The 19,429-nt window shown below is 39.0% G+C and overlaps 2 protein-coding genes across 3 annotated transcripts in view; one reads left to right on the top strand and one right to left on the bottom strand.

Moving 5' to 3' along the window:
• The first annotated feature begins 535 nt into the window (after positions 1 to 535).
• Positions 536 to 14,492, top strand: LOC139644091 (M1-specific T cell receptor beta chain-like). The gene is made up of 8 exons (XM_071519479.1): positions 536 to 584; positions 799 to 1,106; positions 2,553 to 2,554; positions 11,862 to 11,911; positions 13,189 to 13,548; positions 13,793 to 13,816; positions 14,045 to 14,151; positions 14,394 to 14,492. The coding sequence occupies exons 1-8, from the start codon at positions 536 to 538 to the stop codon at positions 14,418 to 14,420; spliced, it is 927 nt and encodes a 308-aa protein (XP_071375580.1). The 3' UTR covers positions 14,421 to 14,492.
• A 3,028-nt stretch (positions 14,493 to 17,520) lies between these two features.
• Positions 17,521 to 19,429, bottom strand: part of paplna (papilin a, proteoglycan-like sulfated glycoprotein) — a 28,467-nt gene continuing 26,558 nt past the window's right edge. For both annotated transcript variants that reach the window (XM_071519532.1, XM_071519540.1), the window contains 2 exons: positions 18,933 to 19,108; positions 17,521 to 18,384 (listed from right to left, as the gene is read on the bottom strand). In XM_071519532.1, coding sequence (XP_071375633.1) covers positions 18,206 to 18,384; positions 18,933 to 19,108 — 355 coding nt within the window. In that variant the 3' untranslated portion in view covers positions 17,521 to 18,205. The remainder of the gene's footprint in view (positions 18,385 to 18,932; positions 19,109 to 19,429) is intronic.

The following is a 19,429-nucleotide window of genomic DNA, read 5'->3' as shown; positions in this document are numbered from 1 at the left end:
CACACCCTCAACCAGAGAGAGGAAACTAACTATATAAATAAAGATTGATTGGATGATTGAATACTTGTTTGATTGATTTATCCATTCTTTCATTCATTTATTCCCTCATTCATGTTCTTCTTCTTTTTTTTTTTTTACACACAATGACAAACCATGGCAAACTACTCATGCTTATATATGGAACCTCTATTCCTAAAACATCAACACTGAGCTGAACACAGATTCAGACTGCATGGAGATGTATTAAGCCACAGTTACAAATCTCAGCAGAGAGAACAGTGGAGAATATTTCTGTGCTACCAGGCGACACGATGCAAACAACCTGTCTCCTTATACAATGTTATGAATGGGACACAACTACAATCAGAACTACAAAAGCTCCCAATGCTAGTAACGCCAGTTGACTTTCTTCTCCATGTATTCTCTTTGGTCTTGTTGTCGCTGCTGAGATTCTGATGTCATTTCCTCTCCACTTGTGTCAACTGAGGACTCGCTGCATTTTTACTTCAAATCCTTTTCCCTTCCCCAAGTCAAAATGATGCCAGGCCTCGTCACCTTCACTTTCTCTATGTTCTGGACTGCAGGTACAGTTAATATCTACACTTGTAATCATATTACACACACAGTTTTTTATGCACGCATAGTGTTTTATCTTCATTTATGTCCTTTGTTGCTCTGAAAGGCGCTTTTGGTCAGCAGCATTTTAAATAAACCTGCCTTGACTTTATAGAGTGATAAGACATTTCTTTACAGTATATTATGATGTTGGTAAAAGCTCTTGTGTTTTCTGTGTTTCAGGTGTGGGTCAGTCGGTGCTGATCACTCAGTGGCCGAGCTTCATCTCCAGTTTGCCCAGTGGTTCAGCAGAAATGCACTGCTACCAGAATAACACTGACTACGACTATTTGTACTGGTACAAACAGCTGAAAGGAAAAGGGCCTCAATTAATAGCATCTATTATAGCTGGAAGAGAGAGTTTTGAAAAAGAATTTGAATCTGGTTTTAAGGCGGTGAGATCGGAGACGAAGCACTGGTATCTATCAATAGCCAGTGTTCAGAATAAAGACGAGGCCGTCTATCTGTGTGCTGCCAGTCTACACAGTAGTGTGGCAACGTTCAAGTCTGTGACAAAATCCTACAGCGGGGGGGGGGGGGTCGTTACTGTTCTGACACCTGACTCACATGGCCTTCCACATCAAATGATCCAATGATGGAATGAACTCAACCACACTGTTGAGCAGATGATAACTTTGTCTCACACTGCACATGTTGTTTTGCTGAACTTAATGGAAGAGAGGAAGAAAGAAGGAAATAAAGGAAGCAGGGGGAAAGAAACATTATTTAATATTATTTCACTTACTGGAAATGCTGTTCTCATAACTTTCCTTAACTTCTATTGCTTTATGTTTTGAAAACTCTTTGAAATCCAGTTGAGAAAATACTCAAGTCGCCCTCACATGCAAAAACATAAAGGATCATGTAAATAATTCTGCAGAAATTGTGAACTATTAAATATCATAAACAATGCAAACTACAGCAGGTGTGTCAAAGATTATATTCGTCCAATAGGTGGAGGCACAGCACATGGTATTCAGCTTTCACCCCCCACCCACACAGACACTCCCTTATTCTCTCACAGCAGCACTACATCACTATATCTGTCTCACAGCAGCACTTGACAATGTCTTCATCCATGTACGCATTTGGTTTTCTCTTGATCTGGTTTCCATGTAAGATCTCCAATTCTACCGTGATTTACTTTGAAATCCGTTCCAAGCATTTGTTCATTATGTTAAAACGTAAATACCGTCTCCTCCGTCCGTTCTGCATCAGCAACAATTTCATCTAAATCTGCTCTCTCCACAGGTCAGGTGAGGAGTGTCACATTTCAGCCGACTCGTCCCCAGATAGTGGAGGAAAGCACTGAGGTGAAGATCAGCTGCAGCCATGATGACAGTACCCTTCTGTATATGTTCTGGTACCAGCAAAGAGAGAGCGGGCTGATGAGCTTCATAGGATATGCTGTTGGTAGTAACCCCAACTATGAGAAGCAGTTCACAGATCGATTTGAGATTACACAAGAAGACACAGTGAGAGGAGCTCTGATCATTCACAGAGCAAACCTGTCAGAATCGGCTGTGTATTACTGTGCTGCCAGCACACAGTGATGTGGTTTAATGCCACTCCCTCACTAAAAACCCTGATCTGTTTTTTTTCTCCTGTAACAAATGACTTGTGCACATATGCATCTTTAAACAGAGGAGGAAAGAGGCAGCGTCTCTCTTCACACAGATTCTCATTGGAGGAAGCTGTTGCTCCTTCAGCAGTACAAACGTGGAGGATGTTTCCAGCTGTGATTGGATTTCTTCTCATCTTGCTTCCATGTAATGTTTCCTCAAGATTACTACTAAAATGAAATTAGCAGCAAATATAATATCTTAATAATGTTGTGGATGTTATACAGTATTTATATGAGTGTTATTGCTCCATGTATCAACCACTACTTGAATCTTTCTTTTTCCACAGATCAAGCCAACAGTGTGACGTTTCAGCCGTCTCAGCCCAAAATAGTCAATGAAACAGCCAGGGTCAAAATTAAATGCACTCATGATGATAACAATCTCAATGTAATGCTCTGGTACCAGCAAAGAGAGAGCGGGCTGATGAGCTTAATAGGATATAACTACATTGGTAGTGACCCCAGCTATGAGAAGGAATTCATAGATGGATTTGAGATTAAAAGAGAAGACACATTGAGAGGAGCTCTGATCATTCACAGTGTGAACTCATCAGACTCGGCTGTGTATTTCTGCGCTGCCAGTACACAGTGATGTGGTTTAATGCCACTCCCTCACTAAAAACCCTGTTCTCTTCTTCTGTTGTTTTCAACTTCTAGATCCTGAGAGACACTCTGGTGGATTTTGCACTACTGCAATTTGAAATATTGCCCAGACATTTACAACACAGAATAACAGCTTCAGTGCAACTGTGATTGTAAATACAACAGATAGAAAATGCAACAATTGTCTACATATGAAATACATTCAAGTTCACTAAATTACATACATATGTATAAATTCAAGTTATAGGACATTATACATACTTTATCTATGGAAGAGCATAGTGTAATGGAAGTGGAAGATAAAGCTGTACTAGGAAAGATTTTTATGTAAAAATACACCATCTTATCAGACTAAATCACAGAGTCGGGCTGCAATAGAGAAGAGAAATATGAACCAGAAAAAACTTTATTTTCTTAACAAGAGAGGAACAAGATCAGGTGCAGGCAGAGGAAGAAGGAAGGGAAGAGGCGGTGTGATTTAGTCATTTGTCATTTGACTTCTAATGAGTGTCAGCAGTAGAGCGATGTGTGGATGCTGAGCTTGTGTAGCTGATTTCATTACACATTGTGATTATAAAGGAGATATGGTGACAAATTAAACTCCTGTCTGTCTTTACACTGAACAGGACTTGAGTGAAGTTGTGTTTCCAGGATGCCTCCAGCTTTACACACACTTGGAATTCTTCTGCTCTTGCTCACAGGTAAACCTTATTCACTTTTAATATGATATTTCTCTGAATATTAAATCCTGTTGTCTCTGTACCATGTGTAACAAGGTAGCATTAATTTCACCAAGACAAATTCCTGTACATTTACTTGGTGAAGAAAGTGATTCTAATGCTGATTTAGTGACAATTTGCACTGTTTTCAATTCAAACGCTTTATCTCAATCATCACCTGAATCTACTTTCTTCACAGGAAAAGTGGAGAATGTTTCCTTTCAGCAGTCTTCATCCCAGCTTGTCAATGAAGGGACTGTGAAGCTCAAGATTAACTGCAGTCATGATGACAGCAGCCTTGCAGTAATGCTCTGGTACCAACACAAACAAAGCAGTCAGTCTATGAGCCTCATTGGGTTTGCATATTCTAGTGGCTCCCCCACCTATGAGGGTCAGTTTGAAGATCAATTTGAGATTACAAGAGAAGACACAGTGAGAGGAGCACTGATCATTCGCAGAGCAAACCTGTCAGACTCGGCTGTGTATTTCTGTGCTGCCAGCACACAGTGATGTGGTTTAATACCACTGCTTCACTAAAAACCTGATATAACAGCTACTGCATTAACACTGATGGCAGCTGCTGCTCAGCTGCTGTTTTATAGATAATTAAAGAGCTTATGGAAACTGATATTGGCCAATATCCATTTTATTTTACAAATACTGGCCAATCAGTGTCTACTGCCAATATGATGGAGGTTCCTCTCTGACCACAGCTACATAAAAACAAATTTAAAAAATGTTTGTAAAACCTGCATGAAAGCATATTTCTTCATACATTTTATGAATTAATTTAATTGCATATAGTGCTTTCATTACAAATTAAATGATAAAGAAAATCACATTTACTATGAAAGAATGCTTTTGCAAATTGTCACAACCACCAACCAGCACAAATAAACCGTTTCAAGGCAAACATACTATTTACTTATCATTTACCATTAAAAATAAAGAGTCATTTCCCCTCTCTGCCATTCATGCAAGTGTCATGCAAAACATATTGTATATCAAATGCAACTGACTGATAATTGATCCCAATTCCCTCTCCTCATCTGTACTTTTCCAAAGGAAGGAGAGAAAAATTAGTCTTTGTGTCTGAAGATCTGGAGTTAGACTTGGATGGGTCATGTGCCTCACAGGCATGAAAACAGAAAGTTTTACCTTTCAACAGCAACTGCTGCAGGGATCATGTGACCTCATGTCTCCTTTGTGCTGAATACAGTGATATGTGGCTTGGCATCATTCAGCTGGAGGAAGGCTTATCACTAAGATGCTTGTCACAGTCCTATATCTGTCATTTCTTTTACACTCAGGTGGGTTCTGTTCATTCATTCATGGATGGATGTACTGGCTAACCAATGCTTAACTGGTCAAATTCCTTTACATTTACACATCACCTATTTGTGTGATTTTACAGTTGTGTACATAGAAGTGGGACAGTATGAAACGTTCTCCTCCTACATGTGATGCAGGTCTCACTGCTGGCCCAGTAGTTCTTCAGTCTGGAGGCCAAACGTCCCTCCCAGGAGTCACTGTGAGCTTGGAGTGCAGCATGGCTGCAGGGTTCGGCATGTCCAGCTACACCATGCTCTGGTACCGACAAACCCTCTATGGGGCGCCGCTGGAGTTCCTCACAAAAGAGTACGAGGAACCTGCGGGTCGTTTCCGCTCGTCTCTCGATACGTCGAACAACAACTTCTCCCTGGAAATCTCTAAGCTGCTCCTGAACGACAGCGGCACCTACTACTGTGCTGCCAGTCACAGTGATGCACACAGGCCAGACAGTCATACAAATAGCAAGTGTGTAGGCCGGTCTGTCACACATGGCACACAGGCAGGAAGAAGCTGTGGCTCACTTGGTTTTGATACTAAACCGTTTGGATTTAACTGTCAGAGCACAGTTGCCACAGTGGAACAGTATGCTGATGAGGAAACAGATTCATTGTAGTCAAAACCCCACAGTTTCTGCTTTATGTAGAGTTAGACCGTTACATCGGGCCGATACTGGGCTTCTAATAAATATTGGATATTGGTCAGTGATGTCGTCTATCTTAAATATGATGGAGGTTCCTTACTAATAATAACTGCTAAAAAAAAAGTTGAAACCTCCAATGAATACATTTTTTTTCTTTGCACATTTTATTTATTAATTTAACTGTCAAACTGGCGAAAATCAAAGATTTTTAATATCGGCATGAACGATCGGCTATCGGCAACTTCAATTCAAAAATACCAGTATTGGCATTAGTGCATGTGTTCAGAAATCCCTTGGGTTAAGAGCCTTCTTGGCATAATCCAATGAAATGCATAAACCCAGTGATTTTGAGCACCTCCAGTTGCTCCAGTTGGTAGAAGACTGTTGTTGTACTGGAAAACTCCCAGCTGTGTCACTATATGAATGTGGGCGGAGCTGAAAAAGAGCATGAGTGTTCAGAAAAACTCTTCCCTAGTAAAGGTTGAAAAAGAAAGGAGAGGGAGAATCAAATCTAATTTGACATGTTTTGAATGCAGCAGCCTACAGACTCCTACCAACCACTAGCTGACAGCCTGACAGAAGACAGGAAAGTTAGAAGGAAAATTGTGGATGGCTCAGATATTTCAATCTCAACTTCATGATCACTGTGAATATGAAGCTCTTCTCAGTTGTAGCACTTCTCTTCCTTGTCAGCAGTAAGAACCGTGAAATTCAGTCGAAAGAAAGATCTCTGTTTTTTACTTTACTGATTTGCTTCTTGATTTCTTTATAGTCAAGTTCTCACTTTTCTTTTTGTCTTCTACTTTCCAGATTTCTCCTGCAGTGTGAAAATTCACCAGCCTCTATTTGTAATCAGCCATGAAGGAGACACGTCTGTAACTCTGCAGTGTGAACAAGACGATGATCAGTATTCCTACATGTATTGGTATAGACAAAGAAGCCATAAGAAAATACAGCTGGTAACATATTCTCTTGGTAAAGATGCGTGGAACACCGAAGCTCCTTTCAACAAATCCAAGCACACCATGTCCCGGCCTGCGGTGCTTCACTCCTCTCTGAAGATACACGGTGTTGAGGCTGGAGACTCGGCCGTGTATTACTGTGCCTCTGCTGGAGCACAATGGCTCAGACGCCTCAGCAGCTAAACAACAACCACAACACCAACCAGCAGCAGGAAGACGACAGGAGGAGGGAAGAGGGGTGAAGCAGGGCAACGGTTAACATCTGAACTATCCTCCATCACTGCTTTTAGCTCTCTTGTTTAGGAGAGAGTCGTTCATGTTAAGAAACATCACTTGAGCTCCTTGATCACAGAAATAGCAATGAACTCTTACAATGAGTGATGTTGCGATCTGATATTAGCACATTTCTTTGGAAAAACAGCCACTTGGTGGCACTGAGGAATAGTAATAAACAGAAGAGGACAAATAGCATCAAAATAATAACATCACCTCCTACTTTGCTAGTTAGCTAGCTTGCTTACTGGAGTAGCCTATGACATGACAGCAAAAAATGTGACATTTTGCTTTCTTTCTGTTCTCGTCTTCTATTTTCCTTCTTTCATTTTTCTACCTTCAGCTGATAAGTTCTTTGGCACATAGTCTGGTATTCTCTGTTCACACACACAACAAACTTCTTGAAGAGTTTGGATGCACAACAATCCACCAAAAGTGTCTCTAAAATGATTCACATCAACAACTTTATTTTAACACTAGAAAGTCGAGTCACAGCTGTTGAATTTTAGAAATGAAATATCACACCTTTCAAAATGTCTTTCCATGCCCTTAACTTGACCCACTTTCTAATGTTGTTAAATGTTGTTGTATTTACACCCTTCCTTTAGACCTCCAAAATCCATTGGCCTTTCTAGTGTTAAAAGAGAGGTAGTTAACTTATGTTATTTGTTGACAAACTGATGACACTTTTAGAGACTGGATTCTCTATATCTTAGATATATTGAATGATGGACTTAATCACTTCAGAAATTAACTGTTTGAAAACCCTGTTCTTTTTGCTGTAGGGGGAAATTTCACTGTAAGTGTCGAAGAAATTGGGCAAAAGTCAGTAAAGAGCATGGTGAACATCCACTAATTCACAGAGGAACAAAAACTGCTTCTCAGTCAATTCAGTGATGTTTGTGCAGCAGCAGAAAGCTGATCAGTTTAGATAAGTGCACAGGTGCTAACATGGTAAAGACTGTCTGTCCCATACAGTATTATCACCCTGTCTACACCTCTGTGTCACTCTGCTCTTAGTCTTTTCTTGTGCTTGGATACTATAATTATGTGAGCAGTTTGCCCAGATGAAAGGAAAAATGTAAGGGATTATCATACACTGACCTCTACAGGACACATGTGGGATTACACATTAAAAAAAATTAAATTAAATTAAAAATTAAAAAAAAAACATGATCCAGAATGCGTTTTCAATACAAGACTAATATGTCAGTGGTGAGGCAGTCATATTATGAAAATATAAATAGAGTTGTACAGGAACAAAGTGGTCAGGATATGGTTCCATTTACATATAAATTAATTACCTCTGCAGGGTAAATGTAGGGTAACAAAACACAACAGTGATAGTAATGCCTAATCACAATGCCTAGTATTTTAATATAAAACTAATGCTTCAAATGAAACACAGTGAAATAATGAAGCTTCATCATGCAGTAGTTCCATTAAGCAGCAAATTAAAGGGACATAAAATATTGCAGTTTAAATATAAGGACATTGGTGTTACTGTCAAAACAGTTAGTACAAAATATTTTTATTATAATAAAAAATTAAAAAAAATCGAATTTCACAAAAGTAAGGCCTGATGCTTCAAAGGAAAGACAGTAATATGTTGTTATAGTGAAACTTAATGGAATACTTCCCTACAGAGAATAACACAGAATAAAACACAGTTTAGATATAAGCAGGTTGTGGTAGAAACACAAACAAAGTTGAATCTGCTAAAGAAACGTTTGGTGCAACCTACATGTGATGAAGTTAGAAGAAGATATTTTGTACAAGGACATTACTGCCTAATGCCTTTAGCAACTGATAATGTAATAACTGACAGATAATGAAATAACTTGGCAAAAATTAAATAAAATACCCCTTTACATGTGTCACAAATGTAATAAAATCTGTTTATGTAAGAATTCCAAGACAATGTAATAACATCACATTATTACATTAACCTGACATTATGACTTCATAAGGGGTGTAGCAAATTTTTACCTGATAAGTGTAATAATAGTATTGTTATTATTATTGTTATTATTATTCCATTCTTCTTATTTTTGTGAGTTATCACATCATTAGTCAATGTTATTACATCACCAGTTAAAAATATGCTACACCTCTTATGATGTCATAATGGCTAGTTAATGTAATAGTGCGATGTTGTGGAATTTATTACATGAATAGTTTTAATTACATTTTTGACCATGTAGAGGGACATTTTATGCAGTGATCTTTGAATGACTGTTGTTGCTTCAAATGAGAAAAAAATTGATCCATTTTGGCGGGTCGTACACAGAATCAATCACATCTTTCAGTATGTGTTTGTGTCTGTGTCTCATCTGCAGTTCACTGATAACTGGGTGGGATGAAGAGGTGTGACCAGCAGTGATGTAACTTCCTCTCTGCAGCTACAAAAAAACACAAACAAAAAGTTTCCCTTTCCTTCCCTCCTTCTTGCTTCTTTTCTTAGCTGTCACAGAAATAGCAGCAGTCAGGTTGGAGCCCATTCAAACGTCAGTAAGTGCGGCCTGTGCAGCTGCGCTCACACACAGATAGTGAGAGATGGAGGCTGAGATATGGAGAAGCTGGGTGGGGGTGGGAAACAAGAGGGAACCAGAGAGAATTCATGTTTTTGTGTGATGCTTTTTCACCGTGGGGACAGGGGGCCACGGTGATACAATCCTATAGAGCCGCTGTACAAAAACCTCCTCCCATTCACATGCATAGTGTAGAGCGCTGCATGGAGCTTGGGACACTTGGTGCAGAGGAAAACATCAATATTCTGACTCCATGCAGGACGACAGACAACTCTGGGAGTGTAAAATCAACTTTAATGAGGAAATTTGGCTGTAATAAATGCTGAATTCATATCTGCTGCATTTGGATGTTTGATTCACTCATGTTGACAAAAACCCCACAGCTTGGACATGATGAAGCCCATCCTTTATGTTTACAACTTCTTTGTCCTATGGATTATTAGCCTGTGTCTGAGCATGCTACTGAAGGCTGATTGTGGAAAGTTTGGTGACTTTTTGGTAGAGGAGGCAGCCAGTGTGACTCTGGAAACGAGGCCTTCTTTGGAAATGGAACAAAACTGACTGTTTTGGGTAAGTCACAGCTCTCAAAATTTATGTTCACTGAAACAAACTTGAAATAGTTAAAATGTTTGGCTGACAATGAGGAAAGAATCTGTTGTCATGAAAAAGATGAACTATTGAGTTGAACTGAGAACACTGTGACCAACAATCAGCCTGCTTACTTTGGCAATGGAACCAAGCTGACCGTTTTAGGTAAATATTTCAGTTCAATATTTAATTTTTGTAAATGCCACATTGCCTTAGAACCTCAGTATAAAAAGTAGGATTCACAAAAAATGTTAAATTTCCTAAGATAATTCTGGTAGAGAATGACAGAGGAGATTCATGCTCAGTGTTTCTGCACTGTGACAATGGTGAAGCATACTTTGGAAATGGAACAAAACTGACTGTTCTGGGTAAGTCACAGCTCTCACAATTAAACTTCACTGCAACAAACTTGAAATAGTGAAAATGTTTGGCTGATAATGAGGGAAGAATCTGCGTTCATGAAACAGATGAACTATTGAGTTGAACTGAGAACACTGTGACCAACACTGATCCTGCTTACTTTGGCAATGGAACCAAGCTGACGGTTTTAGGTAAATATTTCAGTTCAATATTTAATTTTGCTAAATGCCACAATGCCGTAGAACCTCGGTATAAAAAGAAAGTTTGTATGCAAAATGTTTTAAGATAATTCTGGTAGATAATGACAGAGGAGATTTATGCTCAGTGTTTCTGCACTGTGACAACAACTACCCAGCATACTTTGGAAATGGAACAAAACTGACTGTTTTAGGTAAGAAAAGGCTTGTGAGGAAATAATCAGTGTAAAAAGCGTTGTTTATTCAAAGTGCAGTGTGTTTGAATTGGAGTGTGAGAAACTTATTTGGATCTTTATAGTTGTAGTTCTGCTCAGTGCTTTTTGATGTTAAGCTTGTGCACTGTGCCAATTACGAAGCCTACTTCGGCCAAGGCACAAAATTGACTGTTCTTGGTAAGTAAGATATTTAATTTTCTTCTCATGAATCCACCGGTAAGTGAAGTAAAATACATGTGAGCCTAGCAGGTCAGTTGCTGATGGAAACTATTTTGTCTTGCATCTAACTAGTACAAACAAGCTGAAGTACAGTAGATGAGTAGATGTTGGTTTGGGGGTTTAGAAGAAAGTGATCAATGGCCATTTAAAATCAATCAAAAATAAAGGAGAAAAGTAAAGGCAGCAGCTTGAGCTGATTTGAGCACTGATCAGGTTCACTGTGCCGATGGCAGAGAGGCTTACTTCGGTGGAGGAACCAGGTTAACTGTCTTAGGTGAGAAATCAAACATAAAGTTCATTCAAATATTGTTCATCATTGCCTTGAAACAGATTTAATCTCTTGTTGACTACAGTAAAGATGCTTCAAGGCTTGACTGACACTTTGCCTCAAATGATGATTCTTGACTGCTTTAAGAAAATAAAAACACTTAAAATATCTTATGAAAATAGCCATAATAACATACTCTATATGGATGTTTAAAAGGTTAACTTCAGTGCAGGTTGACTTGACTCCATTGCAAACTACAGTAGATCACATTGGGAGTGTTTACTCTTCAAAGTGAGACAAATTTACAATCATTTTTCAAATTGGAGCCTCAGTAAGAGAAGCAGTAGGAAGAGTTTTTGTTACAGTCCAAACACTCTGTGTTCATACAACGAGGCTTACTTTGGAGCTGGAACTAAACTCACTGTTTTAGGTAAGAAAATCTTCAACCAACAATCTGAGTATGTTTCACAGCTGATTTAGGTGAGAGAAGACAATGGAGAATATTAAGAATCTGCTTTTAGACATTTTATTGACAGTAGTGAACGTAGTATACTGTTTTTAAACTGTGAAAGAAGTTAATGGCAGAAGTTAGTTTGTTCCAGTACAAGACTAATAACAAGCGTTGTCAATGTTCTCCAGCAATAAGACATTTGGCTGAACGCCCAGATTATTGCTCTCATAGTAAGTTCTTATCAGCTCTGTAAAGGACTGTGAGTTTCCAGTCAGAGGCTTACTTTGGGAACGGAACAAAGCTTACAGTCTTAGGTAAGGAGAAACAATATAATGTCATTCAAACAATACTGTATACTACGTAATATTCCATAGTGCATAATGGTAAAGTAGTTGGTTTGATAACTAGGTTAGAGTTGAGTTTCTTTACTTCATTCTCTTAAATGGACCTTAATTCAGCAGGCTAATGTCAGGTAGTGATGTTGTTTGGTCTAAACTCTGTATTCTTCAACAGCGCATGTGTACAGAAGTCCAGTTTCTTAGTAAATCTCTAAAGTAGAGCAAAAAGTCAGACAGTTTACAGGCTTCAGGGCTTAAAGGGTGAAGAGTTTTTTCTGTAGCCATGTGTCAGTGTGAGCAACTATGAACCTGCTTACTTTGGAAATGGCACCAAACTGACTGTGTTAGGTAAGAAAAGAACATTTTATACATAAATGCTGGCCTTGTGAGTCTGTCTGAACTGAGAATATAGTTTGGAGAAATTTGATAATAATAATTATTTATAATATAAAAGTTATTTGTTCAGAGCTATATTTAAGGCTGTAGAAAAACTAGTTTAATGTCTTAGTTTAGATATTCTAGTCTAGATTTCTGGGGCCATCTTGTGCTGTTCTGCAAGTTTGTAGTAAAATCCATCTAATGAGATAAATGTAGACATGATTTCCCACTGTGCTTCGGCGAACAGGCTACGTTTGGTCCAGGTACCAGACTCACTGTTATAGGTAAGACATTCAAATAATGATGATGGCATTCAGAAGTTGTCGTTAAAAATATACATGATTGATAACATTGCTTAAGTAAGCAGAATAGGAGGGATAGGAATTATAGGAGGTGATGTTGTGATTGTACTGTATATTTACAGGTTAGTGGAGAAAATGATCATGGTTCACTAATACAATAAGTGAATTGTTGGTTCAGCTCTTGTAAGGCCGTTGCTAGAATGATGTCAGTTTTGTGCATGTGAGTATGTGGTGTGCTCCGGCTCTTATCCTGCTAGTTTTGGAGAGGGAACCAGGCTCACAGTTCTTGGTAAGATCGCTGCAAAAACTCCATAGAAACCTGAAAATGATCTAAAGAAATGAAATGATAACATATAAAATGATAATGTGGTTTGTGGCATTTATGTTTAGTGTTAAAAGGTCTTCCTCTCTCATCCTGTACCCCATTAAGTCTAGCGTTCATTCATGTCTAAATTCTGCTATTAAAAAGTCTAAATGTTTGTAAGAATGAAGGATTGTAGGTTGATCCACTGTAGATCTCCAGGACGTTGACAATGACAATAATTTAATGATTTATGTTGTTTGTCTATGCAGAGCCAAACATTGATGTCACCCCACCAACAGTGAAAATACTTCAACCTTCGTTAAAGGACTGTAAAGAAAAGAAAGACAAGACAGGAAAGAAAAACAAGAGGACCTTAGTGTGTGTGGCCTCTGGTTTCTACCCAGACCATGTGAGTGTGTTGTGGAAGATCGAGGCGGAGAATGTCACTGATGGCGTGGCCACCGACAACGCTGCCTTGAGGGACGGGAAAATGTACAGCATCACCAGCAGGCTGAGGGTCCCGGCCAGAACGTGGCACACACCCGGCATGAAATTCACCTGCATTGTCAGCTTCTTCAATGGGAATGATACCATCGACCACTCTGATTCAGTTTATGGCACTGAATTAGGTATGAGTTAAAAAGTAGAACCTGCACACTGACATATGATTTAACTCTTTATTGCATTGTATCCATGATGGATCTCCTTCAGGTCAAATTAAAATTAGAACCACCTGTTAATTTGTTCTTAACTGATTCAGGTATGCCTATCTGAAACTCAGAAAGGACTTGAACTTGATCATCATGGGAAAATAATGCAATCACCAATCTAAACCTATCTGCACTTGTCTAATCCATTTTATTCTTCTGTCAGGTCAAGGAGAGGGCATGACAAGAGGTAAATATGCTGTTGTGTGGTCTAACATAGATCAAGGCATCAACACTGTTACATTAAAACCCTGTAGTTTCCTAGCTAAAAAAAATATATGCAGTCATAGTAGTGTGCATAAAGATATAAGCATCCATCAAATGTTTTGTTGCACACATAGATTGTCTCTGCAAAGTTGCCTCTGCTTATTTCCTCTTTGAATCATGTCACTCATTTGAACGTTTCAATTTTCTGCAGAGAAATATCTGAAGATCACGCAGACTGCCAAACTGTCCTACGGTGTTTTCATCGCCAAGAGCAGCTTGTATGGAGTCTTCGTCTTGGTTTTGGTGTGGAAGCTTCAGGTTTGTCCAACATGATCTCCAGCATGAACCATGTACCTGTGACTCTGTCTTATGTATATATGTTATATATGAAATTTGTGATTGGGAAAGCAGTAAAAGAGCTCATGACAAAACAGACTACTAAGTGAAGTGAAGTGAAGTGAAGTGAAGTGAAGTATTGTATCTGTATTGTTATTTGTAATAAACAGGTTTTACTTTATAATAAATCTCTGAACTTGTTTCCTTCTCTGTCTGCTGCACAGGCTTCATCTGGAAAGCAGAGCAACTGACAGCTGAGCTGCGGCCGCAACAGACAAGCTTCTCTTTGTCTCTGTAAATAAAATCTAAAAGCATAGTACTTATACTTACATTGTATTGTATCTTGCAGTGCATTTAGACTCAATAATATCTCTTTTGAAATCAATATCAATCAATCAATTCTGCATACATAAGAGGAACTGTTCTACCCATATCCTTAATGTTAGCACTATCACTGACTTCTCACGCAAAGTATTTGAATAGTTTGTTGTTCAGTTTTTATGTAAACTTTATAATGCTGTCTGTCTGTGTGCAGTTGTGAACTTCTTTATGCTTAACTTTCTATTCAATAAACGTTTTTCAGAAGACCTTGTGAACCACGTGATTTCATTTTTCTTTTAAAGTTTGACCTAAGTGACAAAGATTGTGTTTGCCAGAAATCAGAATGACTTATGGATTATGAGTTTCTCACACTTTCAACAGGTTAGGTCAATTGTAAATATAATTACATCTTTGAAAAGGTTGTTATAGATGATGTGAAAATCACTTTCTTCAAACAGATAATAATTTGGTAGTCTCTCCTATAAATCATTTTCATGGCCTAGTGTGTCTGCACAGGCAGTAAAATGTTATTTACATATCTAAACCAAAAGTGCATGCATTAATCTTTGCATCTTTCATAAACAGTAGTTAGCTTAGTAATATTTACCAAGGGGTGCTTCTATTTTTGAGACTGATTACATTACAAATTAAGACAGCATCTCCCTCACCGCTCTCACATCCCTTCCTGCACTGAACATCACTTGTTCCAGAGTCAGTATGAGGTATTTTTAGCAGTTTGCTTATCTGTCTGATTTCTGAGAAATCCTCCATTTCTGGCCCACGTTTGTTCTAAAGTTTCCATTTGCTGCACTAAGCTTCTGCTCAGCAAAGCTCTGCAAGTGGCTTCATTTGGGTCATGACTACATTTTCCACTAAGAAAGACTGAGAGATGACTAAAGTCTGTTGACATTTACTTGACAAGTTAAATCTGCTTATATGATTCATTTGAACTTACTAAAGTGAGTATACTATTTGAGTCATATCTAGCTTCTGCACTAATGAGAGCGGATTCATTTCTCTATTACATTTTACATATTCTTTGTGAAAAAAGGAATTTTCCTTTAAGAATTCAGTTGAGATGCTTTGCTTGTGTTGATTGACATTTAGGAGAAAAGTAAATGTACAAGTGTGAGTCTGCTCTAGCCCATATCAACAGGAAACCAATGTTCTCATCTGTGTACAGAAGAAGGTTGAGTGTGTTGGTGGAAAGGAAGAAACTGGGGCTTGAAACCTGCAGGGAGTTGAGAGCGACAGCAGAGAAGAGGATGTGGTCGCAGAGCTGCAGGCTGCAGATCGTTCTCAGTGCTGAGAAATGACAGAGGTGCAAACTTCCACTTTACCACAACCTGCGCCTCGCAAAGGACACCTGCAACAACCCCCTCACACACACACAGACACACACACACACACACACACACCTCACATCTCTGTATTAACAGCTGAGATAGCTTTGAAGAATGCTCCATTTCTATCTATGTCAACTGAAGCTAAAGTATGAGTGTGTGTGTGTGTGTGTGTATGTGTGTATGTGTGTGTGTGTGTGTGTGTGTGTGTGTGTGTGTGTGTTGTATCACACACAACAGCTGTTTATTATGATCTGGTGCATAAATTTGCATTTCAGTCTTTTAGGGTCAAACATGAGACAGCTATAAAACTTGAATTATGTTACAATCCCACAAATCAACACATTATCAGGCAAACTAAAGACAATCCATAAATAATAAGAGTGTGTGAGGGTGTTTACATTGGAGTCAGTTACTTCAAATTGTTAATAGTTTTGTAGTTTCTCCCTTCAGTAATCTTCATGACAAGCTTGTGCAGCAGCATGTGTCTGTCTTTGAAGCATAGCAGCCATATGGTGGATGTTTTTGTCCAAAGTGTCAAAGCTCATTTCTACCATGGGTCACTCCGGTGGGAATCAAACTGAGGAAGAACATCTTCTGCTTTTTCCTGTTGTCGCCTTGAAAAACATGTTTGTTGTTGCTGGAGTCAGATCAACAGGAAACAAAGCCTCGTCTGATAGAGAGGAGTCTGACATCTGTGCTGAAGATCATTCTATCTACTGATGCTGAGCCGGACCTTTACATGACTATATAAGCTGCCGCCTGAGTTCCTGTTGGAGCAGCTTCAGTGTCAAACTCTTATTGCACTTCTATCCCTGCAGTTGCTTTAATAAAGCTTTTGTATCAACCAACAGACTTCTGAAGTGGTTATTCTTCAATTCCCCAACCAAGGCAGTGTCAGTGTCATGTAATACTGAAGCCACACAGGAGTACATCATCATAATTTAGCTTGAAACCTTCTAATAAAGGCAAAACACCACTGAATATAAATATTACAATATCACTGCTTATAAGTGCATTACAAAATAACACACCATGCTTGTTCATAAACCATATTTTGCAGAGACCACCACACAGCAGGCTGAGGCCGAGCCAAAGCAACAGACTCCAGGACAAAACTCACACTGTCAGGCTGCTGGCACTGAAACCATCCGAACTGGATGGAGCCAAGAGAGGCAAGAGCCAGACTGAAACCACCTGAGGCGGTCCAGCAGCACCAGAACACAGAAGAGCTGCTGATTCCTGAGGAAGAGCAGTCGATTCTCATGCTGAACCAGGTTGAAGAACCAGGCTGGAAGGTTTCTACTCAACCTGGATGTTGCCCTCAGTGCCTACATGGAAAATGATTGGTAGATTTGAATTTTCACTGTTGAAATGTAAGAAGAGATGAATGGAATGAATGTAGGAATGTAAAGTAGGAGATGTGAGAGATTTGTTTCAATAGCAGATTAAAACACTTCAGCAACCAGACACAAAGAGGAAAGTGTAGCAACATGGTCGGTTTGAAGCAGCTGAGTGAAAGACTGTAGGTGAAGTCAGGCTCAGAAAACTTACTCAAACACACTCAGACACTTCGCCCTCTGGACCTGTGGGCTGTTGTGCGACCCCTTGTGGTGAAAACTGGAATGACATGTTGTGCATTGGGTTCAAATAATTCAAGCCACCACAGGATTTATCAAAATATTATTCTTATTATCAAATAATTACAAAAAAAAACAATACAAAGGGAAAATAAAAAGCAAAGTTCTGGGGTAGGAGCTCATCGCCTGTCCCACAGAATCAGCTACAAGTACAATCTTGTATCAGTGAATTGTCATGATATACATAAAAAAAAAAAGTGGTTCAAACAGTACAGCAGATAGAGTCATTTCACAGGGAATAGATAAGTTGGATTTACACATTCAATTATTTCAGTGACCACCAAGACAGATAAACATGATTCTCTTGAAAACAGAGAACATGAAGAGAGATCCATGCATGTGTTCATGCATTGGCAAAGTTTTACTTTTGCTTCATCCCATTCTTCAACAGACTTAATAACTTTATATGGCACCTAAGTTTTGAGGCACCCAGACTATGCTCCCAAATTCAGTGTCTATGCTTAATGCAGCAGACTCCCTGAACAAAGCATAAACTGTAGAATGAGTCTTATTTCTTAGATGCAACTGCATCTAAACAATATGTCCCTTTTTAATGCATTCTTGAATTTTGTTATTACACAACCTGGTCAGATCTGGGTATTTTGAGTCCTTTTGGGAGTTCAGGCAGTTCAAAATTGAAATTTCAGGATCCAAACATGCAGTCCTCCAAAATGGCTCCAAGGTTTCAAACCCTGACCCCTCTCTCCCTCTTCCTCTTCCATCCCGTAAGTCTTAAATCCTTCTGTGGCTCTTTCCCAGCTGGCCGAGCCTGTCGTTCCTCTGAGAATGCCTGGTACAGCTGGCACAACAGAAGCTGGAGTAGTACGAGTTGGAGCAAAGTCGGGCGTAAACGATCAGCTCGCAGTTGGCAAGCTCAGGCTGGTCCACACATTCTGGAGGCACGTCAACTCCTGCATCATACAGAGCAAAGGAAAGTCAAAAGACAGAGTTGGACTTTGATTGCATTTTGTTTATTTTAATTTTTTTCCCATAAGAGATAAATCATCTGGAAATGACTGTGTCAAGGTTGAATGAGTGGTAAATGAGCTGCATCCGAATGAAGTTTGTTCTTTTTATCTGTTTGTTTGTTCACCTGTATTGCACAGATCAGATTTTTTCAGATCAGACGTTCATGTTTCACCATCAATGAAAACATCAGTAGCCTCATGTGTTTCTTATGTACAACTTTTGCACTTACAAACAACTACCAGTTTTTTTCAAACTTTGTGTGATAAATCAAAGTCTAAACAAACTTTTATCAAGATATGAAAGCTAACCCTAATCATTTTCATTGTTTTTCTTTATCATACTCTTGATCATATGGTGACATCGACGACAATCTAATAAATCTAGGTCAAAGAACGTTTTATGCTCCACAGATAGAAAACAGATAGATAATAAAAACATCATATTTGAACTAGCAGTGTAAATCCAGACAGTCAGAGAGCATCACCCTCACCTTGCTGTGTGTCTTTAGTGACCCTGACTTCAGCTGTGGCGCTGACAGAGTAGATGCCAGTGTAAGCGTTACAGGTGTAGGTGCCTTCGTCTGACGACTGCACGTTGTTCAGGATCAGACTGCCATCAGACGACATCAGGATGTTCCGCCCGTCTGGACGCACCGGTACACCGTTTCTACAGCAACAAAGGATAAACACATGAGCCAGTTGAGGTTCCTTAGCACTGGTATACCTTCCACTACTGCAGATCTTTAAAATGAGTCTTTCTGGAAATTAAGAGAAAGAGCTTCTTTTATTGATGTCCATGAATTTCTGAAATAATACAATGAATGATTAAAAAAAAAGGAAACTGAAGCACTGTTTGGGTCTTATTTGTATCATTAATATCTGCAGAAAAATCAGGTAAGATCAACCTCATTTGAAGAAAATAAGCCGTGTAAAAGGTTATATTGTAAAGTCCAAGGCACCCTGCTATTAATGCAATATCTAAAAGAGT

This window comes from Centroberyx affinis, unplaced genomic scaffold (genome assembly GCF_046629955.1).
Source record: "Centroberyx affinis isolate AG114_WGS23_722 - 3 ecotype Tasmania unplaced genomic scaffold, CSIRO-AGI_Caff_v1 ptg000058l_1, whole genome shotgun sequence".
NCBI lineage: Eukaryota > Metazoa > Chordata > Actinopteri > Beryciformes > Berycidae > Centroberyx > Centroberyx affinis.
This window is presented reverse-complemented; position numbering and strand designations above follow the sequence as displayed.

Bases quoted from the DNA above. Each gene is read 5' to 3' on its own strand.
- LOC139644091 (XM_071519479.1), top strand. From the start codon at position 536: ATGATGCCAGGCCTCGTCACCTTCACTTTCTCTATGTTCTGGACTGCA. The intron at 13,817-14,044 runs GTAAATATGCTG...AATTTTCTGCAG, and splicing joins AGGAGAGGGCATGACAAGAG to AGAAATATCTGAAGATCACG. The intron at 14,152-14,393 runs GTTTGTCCAACA...TCTGCTGCACAG, and splicing joins TTTTGGTGTGGAAGCTTCAG to GCTTCATCTGGAAAGCAGAG.